The 21,865-nt window shown below is 34.7% G+C and overlaps 1 protein-coding gene across 1 annotated transcript; it reads right to left on the reverse strand.

The window, feature by feature from the left end:
* Nucleotides 1-3,022: 3,022 nt before the first annotated feature.
* Nucleotides 3,023-21,578, reverse strand: LOC148301852 (carboxy-terminal domain RNA polymerase II polypeptide A small phosphatase 1-like). The gene is made up of 4 exons (XM_088272605.1): nucleotides 21,331-21,578; nucleotides 14,464-14,771; nucleotides 5,450-5,785; nucleotides 3,023-5,358 (listed from the first exon to the last, which is right to left on the reverse strand). Exons 1-4 carry the CDS (start codon nucleotides 21,401-21,403, stop codon nucleotides 5,197-5,199), a joined length of 879 nt encoding a protein of 292 aa, XP_088128731.1. The 5' UTR covers nucleotides 21,404-21,578; the 3' UTR covers nucleotides 3,023-5,196.
* Between the last annotated feature and the right edge of the window lie 287 nt (nucleotides 21,579-21,865).

Consider the following 21,865-nt stretch of genomic DNA (forward strand, 5'->3'; position numbering starts at 1 on the left):
TTACAGGAGTTATTTTCATATTATTTTTTGACATCTCATCAAAGATGAAGAAGAATATGGAAGTCTGGGCATTTACGGGGCTTACGACCGTCATAGGCTGGTTTAAGTGATCACTTTACACACGTGTAACATTCACCAATTCTACCCATTATTGACAACCACACTACTCAAATTCTTGGAAGTTCTATATATATGAACCAATTTAGAAACCTTGTTCATGAATCACTAGAACTTCACCAGAGACATCTATTGGTGAGATGTAAAGAAGCTTTTTATTAAGCAGAAACTCTTATATTAGTAATATAAGAGTTTCTGCTTAGTAAAAAGCTTCTTTACATCTCACCAATAGATGTCTCTAGTGAAGTTCTAGTGATTCATGAACAAGGTTTCTAAATTGGTTCATATATATAGAACTTCCAAGAATTTGAGTAGTGTGGTTGTCAATAATGGGTAGAATTGGTGAATGTTACACGTGTGTAAAGTGATCACTTAAACCAGCCTATGACGGTCGTAAGCCCCGTAAATGCCCAGACTTCCATATTCTTCTTCATCTTTGATGAGATGTCAAAAAATAATATATAAATATACATTTCAGATTTTTTTTTTTTTACTTAGGATCATGCAAACCTGTCCTATTCTCCTCCAACCTACCCCCATATATGCGTAGTTTAAGTTCATTTGAATATTTGTTAACTGCAAAATTTGTGAATCGAGTTCTCACATTTATTCCCCAATAATATTTCATATTTGACTTGTTAGTGTTGCCATACACCGGGTCTGCCATCAGTGTTACAATATATATATAATTTTTATTTGATTGGTTTTGCAGTATGCTCACGACATATGTATACATTATAGTGATTGTTTCCATAAGCAGATGTTAAATGTGCAATTAGAAATAGTTGTTAAATGTAAATATGTTAAATAAATTTAAATGCATTTGAATTTTATTAACATATTTTAATGGTTTTATTATAATAATTTTATTTGTTTCAACAAGATTCTAGATTTTTTTTATATTGAGAAAATCCAAATTATCTAAATGGGTACCTAAATATATAAATCATTACAATATAGGGATACATATTTGCAAAAACCAGGTATTTTTTCATTAACATCCACATCTAATGTAGGTTATCTGCATAGCCCATTTTTCCCAAAGAGAAGAATATTACATACTGAATAATTTTCCCAAAATTATATTTTTCGAGTTAATACTTTTTTCAGTGGTGCAAATCTCGGGTTTCTAAAGCTAAGGTTTAGCTCACTACTGTCATAGTGCCTAACCATAATACTCATAACATTTTTTTTCCTGACAGGGGTTATAAGATCTAATCAAAAACAGTGTGCAAACAGTCTATGGTACAATCCATAGAATACGGAAGAGTGTTTATCTGTATCGTGATGATTTCTATGGATTTTACAATATCATACAGTGGAACCCCTCATAACGAGTTACATATAAAGAAAGGTCAAGTCCCTTTTTCACGACATTAACTTTTACAAGCCAATACACTTTTTCTGCACCAGTCAAAACAAAAAATGTTTCTTTATAAAATTAAACAACTTTGTTTTAATCGCTTTTTTATTAATAGTACACTTTAACCTACCGGTTTCGACAAGAACCTTGTCATCATCAAGGTTTATTAAATTCTAAAACATTGAAATACTCTAATTAATTACATTCCCTTACCAAAAACCAATGTTTAATGTTTTAGAATTCAATAAACCCTTGTGATGACAAGGTTCTTGTCGAAACCGGTAGGTCAAAGTGTACTAATAATAAAAAAGATGATGTCGGTAACGACGAAACCTGGTCGCTGGTCAAATAAAAAAGTGGAAAAGCTAAAAATATTGGTTTTAATCTAATAATAAATTAATAAAAAAGTGGTTAAAACAAAGTTGTTTAATTTTATAAAGTGTATAAAATGTGCCACAAAGTATCTGCGAAAAAACTTTTAAGAAAAAAGAAATGTTTCGCTTAACGAATAAGATTCTGAAACGAATAATGCTCTTTATGAGAGGTTCCACTGTACTGTTCACAATATGTATATACAGTAGAACCTCCATTAGCCGGACTTCTATTGTCCAAAATTTTGATTTTCCGGATTGTGAGATGTCAGCTAGTTTTAAAAGAAAAAATATATTATTTGGTTTCTAGAAAAACAATAATTTTCTGGAAACATAGTTCCATAGTGTGCAGTATCCATTATGTACAGGCATGTAATAGGTAACATAGTGTTCCTTTTTTTCTCTTTTTGATTATACAAAATTTTTCCTTACCCAAGGTGTTAACGTTAAATATAAATAAATCAGGATAATGGAGATTCTACTACACTTTGTCCAGAACATTCAGACACTGGGATGTTTGGTACTGGTACATTACATACTTCATCATCATATTGCATGTATTTTATTAATTAGCAGTACATTTTCAATTAGATTTCCTATGTACATTACTTCATAGTTCTCCATGAATTATTTTCAAATTGTATGTGATTCACAGTACCTGAATTATTGTGTTATGTCGAAATTCCAAATTATAATGTAAGAATTTCCTTTAGTTATTAGTGAGAATCCTTTCAGTCCCATACAGGAAGTTGTACGGTTTTGTTCTAGTGTCATATCTAATAAAAGCATTCTGCGGTAACATGTTATTTATTTCATTAATTTATTCAGGCAGTCACTTTTTGGTAAAATCTATCCATTTTTAATTAATGTTTTATTTAGTAAATACCACTATTTCAGTGGTATTTACTAAGTGAAACATAAATTTAAAATGTTATTTATTCTCTGTGAATTCAATGCATATTGTGGATATATTACTTACTCATCCTTTCAGTCGGTCGGTCACAAGGTGTGCTATCACCGAGTAACATTGTCTCATGGTTTGGATCAAACAATTTTTTTATTTGGAAAAAATAAGTCCAACCAATTAATTTAATGGAACTCAATCAAAACCTCATTAATATATTGGTAATTCATTACCTGTTCACAGGTTAATAAATAAAACAAAGTGATGTATGTTAATGCTATTTATTTCGTTCCTGTAAAATAACATACCAAATGTCTTAATTTCATTTGTACAACATCATATCAAAAATGTACACTGTAAATACAAATTTAATTTTAGGTAAATGTTACCTAATAAGTGATATCTCACGGCAATTTCTTTTCGAGTGTAAGTCTTTATTTAATCTTTACATTTCGTACACATTTTATTCGCTAGTGATCTCCAGAACGTATCTCTTATAAGAATATAATTAGTTATTAAAACAGGTTCCATAGAAATAAATACATCATCTCCACAAAGGCTCGGACTGAATGGTGAGTAGATCAGCGGGATCGGTGGATCGGTGGATCGGGGAGGAGAGGGAAGGAAGGGACACGACGCAACCATCGGAAATGCAATCTACTTCAGTCGGCTCTCGTCAGAAAGCGGATTATTGTGGGGAATTGGATATATAAATGCCAGTTTACTAGGGCAATAGAATAAAGCTTTTATCTAAATTAACGTATTAATTACCAATTAAAATATTACATTTATTCTACACCATTCTCTTCAGCCATATAGTGATCTATTTACAAAATATTATACGCCTATCATTTGATATAAAACAAAGTAAAGTGGCATCACATGCCAAACAATCTCGGGATGTATTGCTTCAAGTCGAGAGAAACCAAAATCATTTAATATATTGCCAATCATATTAAACTATAATAATATTTCTGTACAAATGTCTAACACACGTATGCTTCCATTTAGTCCACGGTTAAAAACAACATAAGATTAACTACATAATTAGGGAAGAGAACACTCATTACACGGAAGTATTACCTAGTATTAAGAGTTAAGCTATGGCATAAGAACTCCTCATTCACTTAACGTACAAATACTGCCCCGACTACACTAGCGGATTCAGTATTCAGTTCCTTTATGTTACATTACTGTATATGATAAGGCCACTAAAACATAGCGCATAGGTATAAAATTAGAGAAAGTAGTCGGTAGATTAATATTGTTCCCTGAAATAATTGATATAGACAAGTCGTCGATTGGACACCACTCTCGTGGTTCGCTAATATGTAACTGTTTCCGGCTCGCTGCTTATCACATAGACGGGTACATAAGCGGTGTGATTTGTTAACTAGATTCTCCCACGTGCGCCACTGCGCGCTGGCGCACTCTACTCGACACCCGTGCACCATACCAAGACTGATTGTCCTCCCGATACAAGCTGTTATATTCACTTACTCTACAAGTACTGATATAAATATATATACTTTTTATTACCCTATGAAAAAATATAATATGTATTTGTTAAAATATTGCGTGTTAAAATTTTTTTAAAGTCGTCAAATTGCTTTAAAGATTAGACCAGAAGCCAAACAATTCACAACACAATAGCAATCACAAACATAAAATATTTCCAACATACGTTATTTCTCCTTCCTGGCGGAAATGTTAACATTATTCTAGTGAACGCTTTAACAATGAACAAGCGGGTTAACTTGCAACTAAAAGCTTTCAAGCAACTAAAATACACTTCATGATTAAATAAAATAAATAACAAATAAATAAAAATTATTATCAATGTCACCCAGCTCCGATGTAGAGGTTTATTGTATTGATTTTTGTACCAAATTTAACGTAATAGATAAATGGCGGGTGAGTGATATATTGAGTGCAGTCTCAGGAAACATTCACTTCTTAGTGCTTTTGCCGAGTGCAGTTTCGGAGAACATTCACTTTCCCAGTGCAGTTTCGGTAGACATTACCTTCTCGGATTCATTACTAACTCGCATGCTAACACATTACATAAAGTATTTTTACTCCCGAGCAATTTGTACAAAAGTATGAACAAATGATAATTTAATATTATTGCACTAAGCTAGCAAAACATATTGGGGGGCGCCGTCCTTCCCGCTGCGACGCTAGGACACGGACGCGCCATAAGAAAATACTCTTCACTGTACAGTTCTGTCATTCGAGTGACAATCGGATATAAAAAGGCTATTTCACAAATACGGCTCCGTGCGCAGACCGTAAACTGCCTAATGATAAAATACGGGTAATTTATTTAGATTGTGTAAAATAGTAAGTTATTATGTATATTATATCCACAAGGCAAAATTGGCACTTAAACAAACACCCTTTGGATAGCTATCACTGAAGGGCAGCGGCGGCAGCGGGGGCTACGTGGGGCTGCCGGAACACATTCCCGACCCGTTGTACGGGTGATTAGAATTACACAACACTGTATACACACTATCCACTTTACTCAACTTCTCGAAGAAGGGGATAAGGTCCAACAGCTCTGTGTCTGTCATGTCGTCGAACCAGGAGGCTACCGGCACCTGCAACAAGGGAAACGAGATGTATAACTCGCGTACAGCGAATCACCGCAGTCACCCGCTAGCGGAGGACCCGCAAGGAGGGAGTACTCACCGCGTTGTCGGGATGGAATATGTAGGAGGCGGGCGAGTTGTCCACGATGACCACCTTGCGCAAGTCCCGGCCGAGCTTGTTGAGGTCCTTGACGTAGTTGCCGTGGTGGAAGACGCAGGAGTCGCGGAAGAGGCGCGCGCGGAACACGCCCCAGCGGTCCAGCAGGTCGGCCACGGGGTCCGCGTACTTGGCCAGCGAGGCCGTGAACAGCACGCACTCGTACAGCTCGCCCACGCGCCGCAGGTACTCGTCCACGTGCGGCCGTTTCAGCACGTACACCTGGTGCACCGTGCCGTCGATCTCCACCGGCACCACGAAGTCCGCATTGTTTATCGGCTACAACACACAACACGCACGTTTCACATTTATAATACAATCAAAATTTCTCGGTGGAATTCAATGAAAAAATACAATTTCTCAGTTTTCACCATTTATATATTTTGATAAGAGACATATTCAACCAGCTTCACGATGTTGATAATAATCAAAACCCGTTCGATGGACAAAGAATTGAAAGGATTTTTGTTTTAAACATCTATCCACATTCCTAAATAAACAAGAAAAAAAGTTATTCAGCATTTTTTTTACCATCTTTAGGGGGATGGTAAACAAAAAATAGCTTATGTTTAGATACTCATTGATTCCATTTTTTATTAAAATTATCGTTACTTAAATAAATTAAAATTCTCGTTATTACGAGATACTTAGGCCTGATTACAATAGCGTGAAATTTAAATATTTGTGAATAAATAAAAATAAATAGACACAGGATCAATTAAAAAACATTAATATTGCCATATAAGATATAACATTTCTATAATATTACATATGTATATAGTTTTAAATGCATTATTAACTTTTGATCAAATTGAATACATTTAGATAACAAAAAGATATATGTACTTATTTCCTTTGGCGGAGAAATAAAGATATGGATAAATTATCAGAGAGGTGTTATGCACTAATTGGATATCTATGTAGGTCATAATAAGAAGAAACATTGTTTTACTAGTGTTCTCTTTAAGTCGAAAATGTAATTTAGTTTTAATCACTAACCATCCAACTAGACAAAAGATTAGATTATATACCTAAAGCGTGATGTGTCATTTAGAATTCTAAGTAACTATGTACCTATATAAACGTAAACACAGCCTTGTAGATAAAGTGAATCAGAGAATGGAACATGACATGACAGTAGCCGTTTTTTCATCTATTAGCGTTGTGTAAACATATTTAAACCCTGAAGAAACGTGAGCTAAAATTGTGTCAGGATATTTTTAATCTACATAAATAAATACTGCACCTTTATTCCTTTCAAACTTGAACTGGAGTTTTGCGGACAACAGACAATCAAAAGAGTAGATCGAACTAACCGAAAAGGTTTATTTGTGATTTAGAATTATCACTGACCATCACTGATCTATAAAGACAGCATTAATGGAAGTAAAAAGCTTAAATGATTAGATAACTTGAAATTGAGAATTTCGCCATCAAAATTATTTGGAGAGGGATTTTTCATAGGGACTAACTTACAGATAATACCCAGCTCAATATATATTATGTAAATATTTGTATTGTATTTATAAATATATATATATACATATATATATATACATATATATATATACATATATATATATACATATATATACATAAATATACATATATATATATATATATACATATATATATATATATATACATATATATATATACATATATATATATATACATATATATATATATATACATATATATATATATATACATATATATATACATATATATATATGTTACGGCGTAATATTTGTAGCAAGATGAACTATGACCCTGTGCGCCCGCTAGGGGCAGGGCGGGGTGTACGCGGGGAATGTTTACGTTATATCCCTTATGAGATTGAGGCAGGGAAGACTGCATACACTTGTCATTGTACTGTCATGGCGACCTGTTGAATAAACCGATTGCATCCTAATTACGAGTTCTTATTACCTCAACCCAAGCCACGTAATAATTCAGAAGTGGGATACGATACGATACGAAGTTCGATAAATGAACAGCAAGTTTGTGAAAAGTGATTGCAAGTCGTAATTTAAAATTTTGTGCTTTTCGGACCAACTTTCGTAATATAAACAAAACAGATGCGAATGCGTCCTTTGTTTGCCGAATTCAACAAAGCCATGTGATAAATAACTTTTGGAATTGAATATTGTGCATCATTAATTACATTGTTTTACGTCATACGTGTGTGTGGACGTTTTTGAATTCTAAATTTCGGATAATTTTGTAAAATTGTGGATGTGTTCCTTCGTAATGTAAACAAACCGAATGCGTCCTTTGTTTAAGGAGTGAAACAAAGCTTTGTGTTGAATAACACTTGGAGTTGAACTTTCTTCATCTTGGATTACATTATTTTATGCCACATTTTTGAAACGGACGTTGTTGAATTCCAAGATTTCGAACTTTTCGTCAAATTTTAGGCGTTTTTACGTAATATAAACAAACAAAAACTGAGTGCTTCCTTTGTTCAAAAAGTGAAACAAAGCATTGGGTTGAATAAAACTTGGAATTAACTTTTGTTCATCTTTAATTCAATTATTTTACGTCACATCGTGTGTTTGGACGTTTTCGAATTTAAAGATTTCGAACAATTTTGCCAAATTTTGAGAACTTTCAATTTGGACGTTTCCTTTGTTCCGTGTTATGTTATTAAGATGCGGACAGGATAAGGCATGCTCCGACGAGAGCCATGGAACTGAGAGCAACGTGGATCTGAACGTCCTGCTGCAGCATCACATTGAACAGATATTTGAGGGAATGATGGAATTGTACTTCTTGCGGGTGCATTTCGCGCCCCTAAGATTGTCACGGCGGGCTAAATGCGGGGCGACGACCCCGAGGACAAAGGGACGAATATCTAGGCATGGTTGGAGAAGATCGATCAGCTGGGCTTTATCTACGGATGGAGTGACTACTCCAAGTTGTTCTTTATGCAGGCGAAACTGGCCGGAGAGGTCACTGATGGGTCGGAGAAATGAAGAAACAATGACCCATTATTTCCATGCGAAGATGGCACTGGTGCATGAGTGCCGGATTAATAGCCAGGAGGCTAAAATTGGATTTGACAGGGGGGAGAGAGCTCCTCATTGAGTGTGGGTGATATAAATTTTATTTTAGGTGAAGTCATTCTCCGTCTGCAGATTGATGGAGTTGAGATGGGTACATGGGCACTTGTATCCGATGAAAAAAAAAGGAAATGCTGATATGAGTATTGGGAGGTGGATACATGGGCACTTGTATCCGATGAATAAAAAAAGGAAATGCTGATCGCATTGTTGGTAAACCCATTTTTAACTAATCACAGAAAAGTTATTTTACAGCAAGCCAAAGTGTGGTTCAATTAGAACTGGATCCGGTACATCATCTGGTGGTGATTGATGTGTGGGAGAACTTAAGATGTACTGTTACTGAATAATCATATTTATTACAGATGAAAGTTATAAAACTTGTGGGAGAACATAAGATGTACTATTACTGAATAATAATATTTCTTACAGATGAAAGTTATAAAACTTGTGGGAGAACTTAGGATGTAATATTACTGAATAATCATATTTGTTACAGATGAATGTATTAAAACTTATGTGAGAACTAAATATGTACTATCACTGCATAATCATATTTGTTACAGATGAAAGTTATAAAACTTGTGTGAGAACTAAAGATGTACTAACATTGCATAATCATATTTGTTACGGATGAAAGCTACAGAATCCATTTACCAAGCGATTTGCCTTTGTGGAGGGTATACAGAGCATGTCTTGGTCCATTCGGGGTCTTTGTATGAGCACCACTCATCACTGAAGTGAAGTGTACATGGTGTGTCGTGTACATGGTGTGTCATTGTGAGAGTTGTAGTTCTCAATTTGTGGTACTTCTCCATTTCTCCAGTATATTGAACTTACCGTTGGGGTGTAGAACATACAGGTTTCAAATGTGAGGCTTACATTTGTTGAGTCATGATACGTCTCGGGTTCATACATCGGTTTTTGCTCACCGCGTTGAAGTGTAAACATGTAAACGCATTGAGCCGTAATCCAGAACCGTTAGATACAAATATTTTAATGATTTATAATGATTATATAGGACATCCGGGCTTAGGCAGATGTGAGAAGCTAATTTCAAGCGAATCTTGGTTTCCAAAGATGACTCGCTTTAATAGAAAAAATGTGTCAGCGCATTCGTTGTGCATTTGCTAAGGGTGTTTAAGGTTTGCCAGAATTTGTTTGGGTCGTAAATAATACTGTAAACGTCAGTACTAAGTTCACTCCTTATCATTTAGTGTTTGGACATGAAAGTAGTATTTTGGGCGATTTAAGAGGCTCAGAGTAAAATAGAGACAGTAGCTAGCGTAGGAAGACATAGTATAATAAGCAGCGTAAATGCATAAGGGAGATCTTGTTTTGTGGAAGTAATAAATTACAAAGGAGGGATCAGGTATCAATCATCAGATAGATCAGTTGTAAAGTGGGCCGTATATGATTGCTTAAGTGTTTGCCGACATTTACCAGTATACTATCAGACGCATCAAATGTATGCCAGGTTATAAAAAGTTCAGTGCAATAGTGGTAGTTGATGCTTTGTAAGGGAGATCCAAAGGACTCAAGTGAGTCAGACACCCATGGAAGTGAAGTAGATTGAGATGATTTGGTAGACCTTTGGGAAAGTTAGTGCTGTAGAAGCAGCTGTATGGGTACAAGTACAGTGAGTCTTAACTCATCTACCGAGTTGGACTTTATATAAGAACTTGAGAATGATTACTGTGTAAGGGGTGTAACAGGTATTGGGATATATTTGGTGGATACTAGTTCACATACTATATGGGAAGTTTAGGTACAACATAAACCAGTAAAAATTATGAACATAATGGGTATAAGGTGTTCTTTTAAGTATGATGTGTAATGGATATAAGTAGTTTGTTTTATCCTAGTAAATACTGAGGTGTTACGATATCACTAGCATGGTATCCTTATTGCGATTACATTTGCTTAATGTAATGTTTGTCCTGTGTGTACTGAATAAGCGATGGATTATTTTAATTACATTTGTGTAGTGTAATGTTTGTCCTGTGTGGACTGAATAAGCGAAGGATAATTTTAATTACATTTGTGTAATGTGATGTTTGTCCTGTGTGGACTGGATACGTGGTTTGTGCTAGCTTATGTGGTTTGTGCTCCCGTATAATGATACAGGAAGAGCTGACGTGGTTTGTGCTAGCTTATGTGGTTTGTGCTCCCGTATAATGATACAGGAAGAGCTGATGTGGTTTGTGCTAGCTTATTTGGTTTTGTGCTCCCGTATAATGATACAGGAAGAGCTGATGTGGTTTGTGCTAGCTTATTTGGTTTTGTGCTCCCGTATAATGATACAGGAAGAGCTGATGTGGTTTGTGCTAGCTTATGTGGTTTGTGCTCCCGTATAATGATACAGGAAGAGCTGATGTGGTTTGTGCTAGCTTATGTGGTTTGTGCTCCCGTATACTGATACAGGAAGAGCTGATGAGGTTTGTGCTCCCGTACACTGGTACAGGAAGAGCTGATGTGGTTTGTGCTCCCGTATACAGATACAGGTAGAGCTGATGGAATTTGTATTCCCGTATATATAATGATACTGATAGAGACGATGTGATTTTGTATTCCTGTATACTGATGGATTCAGACGTAGAGCTGATGGACTTTGTACTCCGGTATAGGTACTCATACCGGTGGAGCTAATGTTTGTCTGTTTCAGGATTTAAAAAATAAATAAAGGATTATGGTGGAGTGTTGGGAGGACCCAACACAGTTCCAGGTTGGGAGAATGTTACGGCGTAATATTTGTAGCAAGATGAACTATGACCCTGTGCGCCCGCTAGGGGCAGGGCGGGGTGTACGCGGGGAATGTTTACGTTATATCCCTTATGAGATTGAGGCAGGGAAGACTGCATACACTTGTCATTGTACTGTCATGGCGACCTGTTGAATAAACCGATTGCATCCTAATTACGAGTTCTTATTACCTCAACCCAAGCCACGTAATAATATATATATATATATATATATATATATATATATATATATATATATATATATATATATATATATACAAATAAATATATATATATATATATATATATATATATATATATATATATATATATATATATATATATATATATATACACCCCTGGACAAAAAAATTTACGAGTCCTCAAAAAAACTTAAATTGACACATAATGAATTATTCTTGATATTTAATTAGTTTTTTTTTGTATTGTTTAACATATGTGATGACTACTCGTTACTTCAAGGTTAAAATGAATGATCTTAATCATGAATTGTACTTAGAAATTGCCATTATATACCAGGTATCAGATTATCCGAACCTTAGAGACCCATAACGGTTCATTTATGGTCGAGTGTTTGTGATGGAGTAATAAAAGACATGTAAGTTTTTAATTCATATTTAAGAAGAAGGTTCTAATCGCTTTATTTTAAATTAAGGTATTTTACATTTAAACATATTTATAACATTTAAAAATATTTAATACTTAGTGAATTCACCATTATTTTTTTTAACATGTAAAATTCTATTATTTAACGAAGCGTAAAGCGAATCTTAAATTTCTGGTGTTATTTCTTCTTCCTAAACTTGAATCAAGTTTTTTTTTAATTCCTCAATGTTTTTTTATTTTTTTTCCCCAACTTTTTTTTTCATAATCGCCCAAAAATTTTCTATCGGGTTCAAATCAGGACTATTCCCGGGCCACGTCAACGATTTTAAGCCAATTTTATCCTTGTATTCAATGATCTGTAAGAAAAACAATAAATTATTTATCAAGTGGTCTACAAAGTGCATTAAAAAATAAATATTTGTACTCACAGTGCGGGCTCTATGGCACGGCGCCAAATCGTCCTGAAAAATCGGGTCCGCGGTATACTGCGTAATGTCCTCGATTGTTGGAATAAGATGGTTTTTCAACACTTTTTTGTACTGGATGGCATTCATCGTACCCTGTATAAATTTTAGAGGTCCCAAACCGTACGCTGTCATGCACCCCCAAATCATGACGTAGGGTGAATGTTTAACGGTTCGAGTGACGCACGACGGATGGTATCTTTCCCCAAGTTTTCGTCGAACTATCTTTCTGCCGTCTGGACCAAAAAGGTTGAATTTTGATTCATCGGAGAAAATAACATTTTGCCAATCCTCCAAGGTCCAATTCTGGTGCTCCTTCGCCCAATCCAGTCTAGCCTTCTGCATTTTGTTCGTCAGTAATGGTTTCTTTGCGGGACTTCGTGCTTGGAAACCATGCTCCAACAGCCGCCTGGACACTGTTTTTACTGAAAATGTTGATTAGCTGGTAGACTGCACCTCTGCGTGTATTTTAAGTGCCGTTAAAAATCGATCGCGCATAACAATTTTTTTTATTAAGCGATCATCTCGGGCAGATGTCGCGCGCCCCCATCCGCTTCCTTTTTTCCGTTCTATGGATCCAGTTTCTTGGAATTTTTTAAATAAAAACCTCACTGCACCTTCTGAATACCCAACTCGACGAGATATTTTACAATTAGATATGTTTTGTTGCGACAGTGTGATTATTTTGGATTTTATCGCAATCGACATTTGCTTTGCACTTTCCATGATTGTTGTGTTATGTTCCCTCAAACGCGGGTAAAACAAAATTGTTGAGACATTTTAAAATGTAAATATTGTAGAAAGGTGACACAAAGTGTCTTTAATTTATTGAACAAAAGAAAGAGGTATCGATAAAGGATTTCTTAGAAAAAGAGTTCAGTAAAGTCAAGGCGTGCGGTAGCAAGTAAACTCGTAAATTTTTTTGTCCTGCGGTGTATATATATATATATTGTCCTCCTCCCGAGCGTGCTGACCATTACACTACGGAGGCGGACAAATATAAATTTAATCACATATAAAAGGGAGAACTACCTCGAGAGACTGGTTAGTATGAGCTACTTATATGCTGTCTCTTTTGTAGGTACACATTTAAAATTAGTATTAATCCTGCGAAGTTTTTGAAGAATTTTGCTTGAGAAAATGTTTTTAGGCAACGCTGTCTGTCCTTATGTCCCCCTCCGTAATGTAATAGTCAGCATGCTCGGCTACCGTACTGGAGGTCCCGGGTTTGATTCCCAGGGAGGGGTGAAAAAAAATATTAGTAATTTTACACCCTGGACTTGTCCCTGAAACGTAGGAATGATCACCTTGCCTTCATGTAAGTAACTATCAAAATAACACTGCGTCAGTACGATGCAGTGCCCTATGCACCATTGGGTGCGGATAAGGGTTATAAGAAGAACTCATTTAAAATTAGTCAGTATGGATCCTTGAAATTTTGTGAAAAAATGAAAATGAAATTTAACCGCTTCATACTTTTGAACGAGTCACGCTGGTGCGCTAATTGCGTTCCAATTTTGAATTTTTCAAGTACTTTTTCGATGATGATTGAAACGAAATATTGTAGACATAATCTACACCTAGTTGTAAAAAAAAAGGATGCTTAAATTGTTATATTTTATTTGAAAACTGGATAAACTTTGAATAAAACATTTAACCCTTTCCACTCTCACCATTTTTTCTCATAATTGTTCAGCCACTCTGATAAAAAAAATGTGACGTTTTTCTACCATTAAAATTAATATTTTGGTTCCCTAATTTTGGGACACTGTCTGGCAATTTGTATGACCATGCTAATTCAGATTAACTGTATTTATCTGAAATATTTTTTGGTAGAATATACCTGGGTGATAGAGAAATCAGTGATTAAAGTTATACCTGCTCGTGGGCCAGACATTGTGGCCCCCGGAGCTGCCTACTAGAATCATACGGGCCAGAATGTCTCGCCTAAGAGTTAAAAATATGTTGCTGATGAACACTTTTTATAAAATAAACCCTAGCATTAAGTGGTTAAAGCAGCGCTGTATGTATTGAAGGGGGGGAGGGTTAAAAATTCTCACCTTGAATGAACTATGAACTAGGGTCTCGTCTAGGTCTATCACCATGCACTTCTTGTGCATGTCTTGGTGCCGGACGGGCGGCAGGAGGGAGCGGGCGGCGTCCGCGGCGGCCAGCGGCAGCTGCCCCCCGCCGGGAGCCGCGACGCCGCCCTCCGCGGGCCCGCCGCCGCCGCCGGGTGGCCCCTTGCCGCGCCCGCCCGCGCCGCCCCAGCAGCACAGCAGCGAGCGCAGGAACCCCACCTTCTTGCAGGGGGGCGCCGGGGGACCCACGCACGCCGACACCTCGCTGTCATCATGCTCCGAGGCAACTGGAAAATACACATTCATTACGTACAACCCACAAAACTATAACGCTATTTATGTCAAAATATCAACTAATTAATTTGTTCACAAAACTGTACGGCTATTTATGTCAAAATATCAACTAATTAATTTGTTCACAAAACTTTAAGGCTATTTATGTCAAAATATCAACTAATTTATTTGTTCACAAAACTGTATGGCTATTTATGTCAAAATATCAACTAATTAATTTGTTCACAAAACTTTAAGGCTATTTATGTCGAAATATCAACTAATTAATTTTTTTAACACATTTCGGAAGGGTGATTTTTATGCCTGCAGACCGCTGGCGACGGGATTCGATAATTATATACATTTAGCTAAGACTTTAACAAAGAGATTAGTACAAAATATTCATAACAAAACATTAAATAATTCCTTCTTTTCTGACTATGAAATAAGGCTGGCAAAGAAGGTAAAAATACCCTTTCTGTCGTTGAGCATCAATCGATCGAACGGGTAGAAATACCTTTCCCGTCCTTAGTGTGTTACAACATCCGTTGCTTGAGATTTTTTCATACACATACCATAACTTATTAAAACGTACACACTGGCACATTTTTTAACAAGATGTATCTAATATTTTTTTCTTGGTTTCTCTTCCACAATCAGATGGTGCGTTAAGTCCCACATTTAATAGATAGGGTGTTGACTTGATCGTTAAATTATATTTCAGCAGCTGATCAGTCCGGGCTTAGATTCTTGGATCCAGAAAAGGAATATGATAACATTAGGGATGAAAAGTGTTATTTGATTAACAGTATTGTCATCGGGCGGTTTTTTCATTAACCCCGACCCTAGTTAGTATACTAATCACAAGTAACCACGAACCCAGTTCCGATCTGTACAATGTTTTTTACCATTTTCGCGATCTTCAAAAATAGGCAAATAGAACGCGTATAAGCGTCTCCCGCTCTCTACCAACCGAGGTACAGCGAGGTTACAAATCAAAAGGAAGGCTTAAGCCCCTCAAATAATTATTCTATGACTTCTAATATAGTACATAAATATAATAAAAATAATAATCCATAAATATTACTCTTAAAATAAAATTTTATGGAAAACAAACTAAATGCTACATAATCATATTCCTAGTAATAGAGTTGCAAAGAATCGTGATCACAATTATGAAGATGGTGCTAATTGAAATATAAGCACAAGGAAGACTCAAATCAAAATAATAAAATTGAATCTAGGATATTGTTTTCAACACCAGGATACTAACTAAAAGTTTCACATTTCTTCATCAAACAAATTTAGATAGTCTAGAAATAATCTTGAACAAACTTCTAGGCACGGTCAAACTTATTGGAGTAAAAAAATCGCAATCAAAAGAGTTGACAACAAAAAATATAGGATGGTAGAAAAATTATGTCGCTGCAAATGAATAACTTTATATTGAAATACTTTTATGTAAAACGTAAAAGTATTACGGAGGAATACAAAATTCTGAGCCCGTATCTATTAAAATTTATATTGAAATTCTCATTTTTAAAGTCAAGTTGTAGGAAATACATATCACCGGGAGAGGAAGGTTAAAAAAACATTCGAAGATATTCTGCAGCCATTACACATATGGATTTTCTCGATTTTGTTTTAATTATTTGCTTTCTACATGTCTCGGAGTAAACTGAACATTGACCGTCAAAATGAGCGTCAAAGGTTTATTAATAAATATCTGCAAATCAGGAATTTCTTAAATAATAATAATGTATAGCGGCTTGTAAATACAACGTTGTCAGCTAAAATTATTTTCTTGGTAATTTTTGTCACATTGGACAATTTTTTAAAAGTATTAGGTGAAATCCTAAATCGACGAATGTCTGAAAAAATGCTTTGTCAAATATAAATTAGATATTGTTAATTTCATTAATTGATTCGGCAGTCACTTTGTTGTAAAATCTATCCATTTTTAATCATTTTCATTTACGGTGTTTGAAAATGATGCGGAATGCATCGAAACACGTGTCGCAGTAGATTTTAAGGAATAGTGGTATTTACTAAGTAAAACATTAATTAAAAATGGATAGATATTGTTACATAGAAAGCAAAATACAAAAAAGATATCCTTAAAGTTTTATTTAAAATTAAAAAAAATAATTATCAGTTTATTTGACCTTTCGAGTAGTAAGATATTAACCCTTCCCTTACGATGCTAAAAACTCCCGTACGTTCCGGCGATATGGATTTTGTACACCATATGAAAATGTTGTTTAAAAACGGGAAAAATGTGAATGTTCCTAAATGTTGCTTTTATTGACCATAGTTGAAGTTAAAATGTAACAATTTTGTAATGTTATCTCTGATTATCTTAAAACGAGAAAAAAATACATCGCAAACTACCGCAACCGTTGGCGTAGCGAAACGACCGTCGCGCAAGACGATCTGGGTGCTACTGGCGTGGTAAACACGTTACGACATGCGTGTAACTTACAAAGCACGCCACACGCGGACACACAGAAACGTTTGTGTAGTGGTGATTTTATTCCCGAATTTAGACACAAATTATTTATTTCCGTGTATGAAAATGAATAACTTTATATTATAATACTTTCATGTAATACATAATTATACTACGGAGGAATACAAAAATTCTGGGCTCGTATCTATTATATTTTATATTGATATTCTCATTTGAAAAGTTGTAGTAAATACACATCACCGGGAAGAGAAGGTTAATGACATTTAAAAAAATTATTTGTTCAGTCGGAAAAACATGCAACTAGCCGATGAATTATTTAATTGTGTAGTATCGCCAATAGACAGTGTTGGTAGTCTAAATCCCGACATAATCTGGAAACATTCGAGAAATAATCACTACGCCCCAAATGTGGGACCACGTGCTTTCTGACCTGGTATTTTATGGCCCCGCGGTCAGGGCGGTTCTGGTTCTACGGAAGTCAAATTGTACAGTGTTCTGACGTAATATTAGATTAATTCTAGCGGATAATCCTTTAACTTTTCAGGGAGTATGGACGTAAATGAATGTCAATGCGAATTTTCCTTAATCCTTTAACGACATTAATCATTACAACAACATTAATGAACGTTGAAGTCCGTCTGTCAGTTAGTATGATGTAACTTGTATAGAAATGACATCTGTGGATATTTGTATGTAATTTTTTCATAATTGAAACATATTTCTAAGAGGTGTTTTTTTTATTTTATTTAATAATAATAAAACCCTTATCCGCACCCCAATGGTGCATAGGGCACTGCTTCATATGAACACAGTGTTATCTTGATCGTTTACACACGAAGGAAAGGTGATCAGCCCTCCGCTTCAGGTACCAGTCCAGGGTAATATTGAATAAATATTACAGGGAAAAAATCACTTATATTTATTTGACCCCCCTGGGAATCAAACCCGGGACCTCCAGAACGGTAGCCGAGCGTGCTGACCATTACACTACAGAGGCGGACAAAATTTAACATTATTATTTTATTTTATTTAACATTATTATTTTATTTAATTATTTTAACATAATATCTATCTTCATCATACATCGATTTAATGAAAAAAAACCTGTTTTCATGTAAAAAGAACCCACTCCCCAAAGAAAGTCGGACATCAATTTTTGTACTCCCGGAAAGGTTAAAATATTTTCAATACAAAATCATACATACAAAATGTCCTAGATATGTATGCATCCCCAATGCATTCAGCTATATACATAGATTGGCTAGGCATATTAGTACACAGTGCATAGCTAAAGTTAACTAATTGAATAAATATTCTACTAACATACATAATAATAATTTAATGTCGCAATAACACCCCGAGGATGAATAATTATGTAATATCAAAGTATGTTATTTTTCCACGCCTTTATAAATTACCAGTACACTAATTTAAACAGGTATTTCTAGTGTTTATATGAATTCAATTAAGAAAATATTTTTAATTATTGAAATATTGTCGACAAAAGAAATTGAGAAGGGGTTTCTATGGTTTCTATGATATGTCACCTAAGTTTAAGAACCACTGTCTCGTACAAAATAGGACACGAGCTACTAAATATTCTTAATTGATTGACCCCAATGATATGGAGTGTAAACTAAGACAAAATTTAAAGGAATGATTCAAGAAATTACACAGCACTAAACTGACACATATACTCCAAATGAACCTTGATTGATATGAGTTTTTGATTTATTCAACATATGAAATGGATAAAAAATATAATTGATATTAATTAATGGTCATATTATTTTTTGACATCTCAACATAGATGAAGAAGAATATGGAAGTCTTGGCATTTACGGGGATTACGACCGCCATAGGCTGGTTTAAGTGATCACTTTACATACATGTAACATTCGCCAATTCTACCCATGATTGACAACCACACTACTCAAATTCTTTATTTATGATCCAATTTTGAAACATTGTAATATTTATCTTCTTCATCTATGTTGAAATGTCAAAAAATGATATGAAAAACAACTCCTATAATTGGAGATAATCCAGATTTGTGAAGAAGTATTTGGACACTCTCAAAATGTTGTAATTAATGAGAGCCGGAAACAAACAAAAACGCTCTCCTATAAAATTTGTGGTAATACACAGGTGATGTGTACATACCTACCTGTAGGGTAGACTGCAAAACTGACATCACGGATTCGATTCCTGCCAATTGCTAAGTTAATTGAAGGAAGATTTACTTTCTATTATTTGGGTGCTTGTGATGGGTTTTTTCTACGCACCTTCCCCATTCTTAGCATCCTACCTCCGGCTTTTGCTTTTTGAGGTTTTGCAGGTTAGGTTAGTTGGACGTTGATCAATTACCGTGCGAAAAATTTTTACTCCTGAACTGAACAATGTCAGGTATTAGAAACAAGAACGTAAGTACCAGAACTGGTTGTGAAAAACTCTATGTTTACAACATTTTGAATGAGTCCAAATACTTGTTCACATGAAAATAACTCCAGTAATTGGAGATAATCCAGATTTTGTGAAAAAGTATTTGGACACACTCAAAATCTTGTGAATAAATTATGTGGTCAAATTATAAGCTGATATGATAAAAACAAAATGATATTTTCTGGCGTTTCTCATGTGTGTGATTATAATCCAGGATTCGGACCTCACATACTAATAAAAGAGTTTCTGCTCAGTAAAAATCTTCTTTTCATCTCACCAATAGATGTCTCTAGTGAAGTTTTAGTGATTCAATAACAATGTTTCTGAATTGGTTCATATATATATATAGAACTTTTAAGAATTTGAGTAGTGTGGTTGTCAACAATGGGTAGAATTGGTGAATGTTAAACGTGTGTAAAGTGATCACTTAAACCAACCTATGACAGTTGTCAGCCCCGTAAATGCCCAAAATCCTTCTTCATCTTTGATGAGATGTCAAAAAATAATAAGTCTATGTTTATTCTCCCCTCAAAGAGAGAAGTGTGGCATCTACAAAAAAGTTGATTTAATTTTTTGACCATAGGATTCAGTATCGAATTTCCTATCATTAATAAAAGATAACAATGCAATATCCGTATTTCTACATTGAAACTCTATTTGTAATACAGCTGTAACTTAAATATATAAGATTTTTATTTATTTCATATATATGTTTAACATGACATACATGGAATGGTAAATTCACTTATAGTTGATCATTTTGAAATCCCAATTACATTAGTTTCATCAATTATCTCAGGTCCTAACTTATTTGTATATGCACTTATGACGGCAGTATTAGTGTAAATACTGAATCTCCGGCATAAGTTTATTGGATTTGAAAACAAATTCAACTTGCGAAGAGTTGCGAAAGACAAATGCAATCTGCAAAACTGCAAAATGATTCATATATATTTGAAACTTATAATTTAATATCAGAAAGTACATTTATACATTCATTACGATGCTAAAATGTGTAGATCACTCACTTTAATTACATATTTTATGAGCAAATATTGAAGATACACCTACAATGTGAAAAATTCTTATAAAGATTTATATTTTTGACACAGCGCCTCTAGGTCTCAAAAAGTGCAGAAATGATTTTATGCATCGATAACTCCATTATATATTGAATTTACGGTTTCTAAATGTGTACACGATACAGAAGTAGTGTAAAATAGCGCGTAATTTGTTAATTGTCAATATTCTATGTAATAAAGATCGCAATTAAAAAAAAAACTTTGTAGAATTATAGATTTTAAACTGTGTTCGACATTCCATGTAGAAATCAATGACAAGACAATCGTAGTTGTCACAAATTGCGTAATAAATATCAATAAATGTATTACAATAAAAACAATATAGAGTTTCAAGGTTGTAAGCGCCAAGCTGTTATACACCATCAGGGCTTGTTTACCTTAATAGCCCGAACACGCCTACCTTTCAAACGCCACAAAAATACATTTATATAACGGAATTGCTTTATATAAACATCACAATGCTTCGGCACTAATCCTTTATACTTGTAAACACACACATTTCAAACTGGACGCGAGGCTCTCGTGGTTAACCGAATGAAAATAGATAGTTAACAGGTGAACTAGCATTAGTCTATTTACCTCTTTCGGGTGTAAAATCGTTTAGTTGTTCGTCATCCCGCGACACTTGAGTAATAATGGACGATGGGTCCATTTAAACATTTGTTTCGTATCTTGTTATTAATGGTTACTTCAGATTTGCAATGATCGTACACCATAAAATTATCTTTTATCTCCTTTCTATCTTACAAAATGGCAGATGGCTGCTGGCAACTACAAATTCCTATTCCTTTCCTATTCCTACATTCAGTTCGGTTGTGGTTGTTATTTGCAGAAGCTCACTATAGCTATTTCTGTTTTTCCTATTCGACAGGTTGTTCACAGAAAGAGATAGCATGTTAAATGTATTACCAGAGCTTTGGGATATTTTCCCGTTCATAAATGTTCACCATAGAAATACCATAAATATTTAAGTGTTGCTAGTAAATATTTTAGTTCTTACTTTGTTTTGATTTTTAAAATAATATTAGTTTGAAATAATCCTGTTATTCCAAGAAAAGGTTATGAAAAGGCTTTTCTTTCTTCATACCCATGATTTTCGTTAATTATCATATAG

Source organism: Brachycentrus maculatus, unplaced genomic scaffold (genome assembly GCF_059751285.1).
Source record: "Brachycentrus maculatus isolate JH-2025_06_01 unplaced genomic scaffold, ASM5975128v1 h1tg000512l, whole genome shotgun sequence".
NCBI lineage: Eukaryota > Metazoa > Arthropoda > Insecta > Trichoptera > Brachycentridae > Brachycentrus > Brachycentrus maculatus.

Bases quoted from the DNA above. Each gene is read 5' to 3' on its own strand.
- LOC148301852 (XM_088272605.1), bottom strand. From the start codon at position 21,403: ATGGACCCATCGTCCATTATTACTCAAGTGTCGCGGGATGACGAACAA. The intron at 5,786-14,463 runs GTGAGAATTTTT...TGTGTGTTGTAG, and splicing joins TAGTTCATAGTTCATTCAAG to CCGATAAACAATGCGGACTT. The intron at 5,359-5,449 runs GTGAGTACTCCC...CCCTTGTTGCAG, and splicing joins TATTCCATCCCGACAACGCG to GTGCCGGTAGCCTCCTGGTT.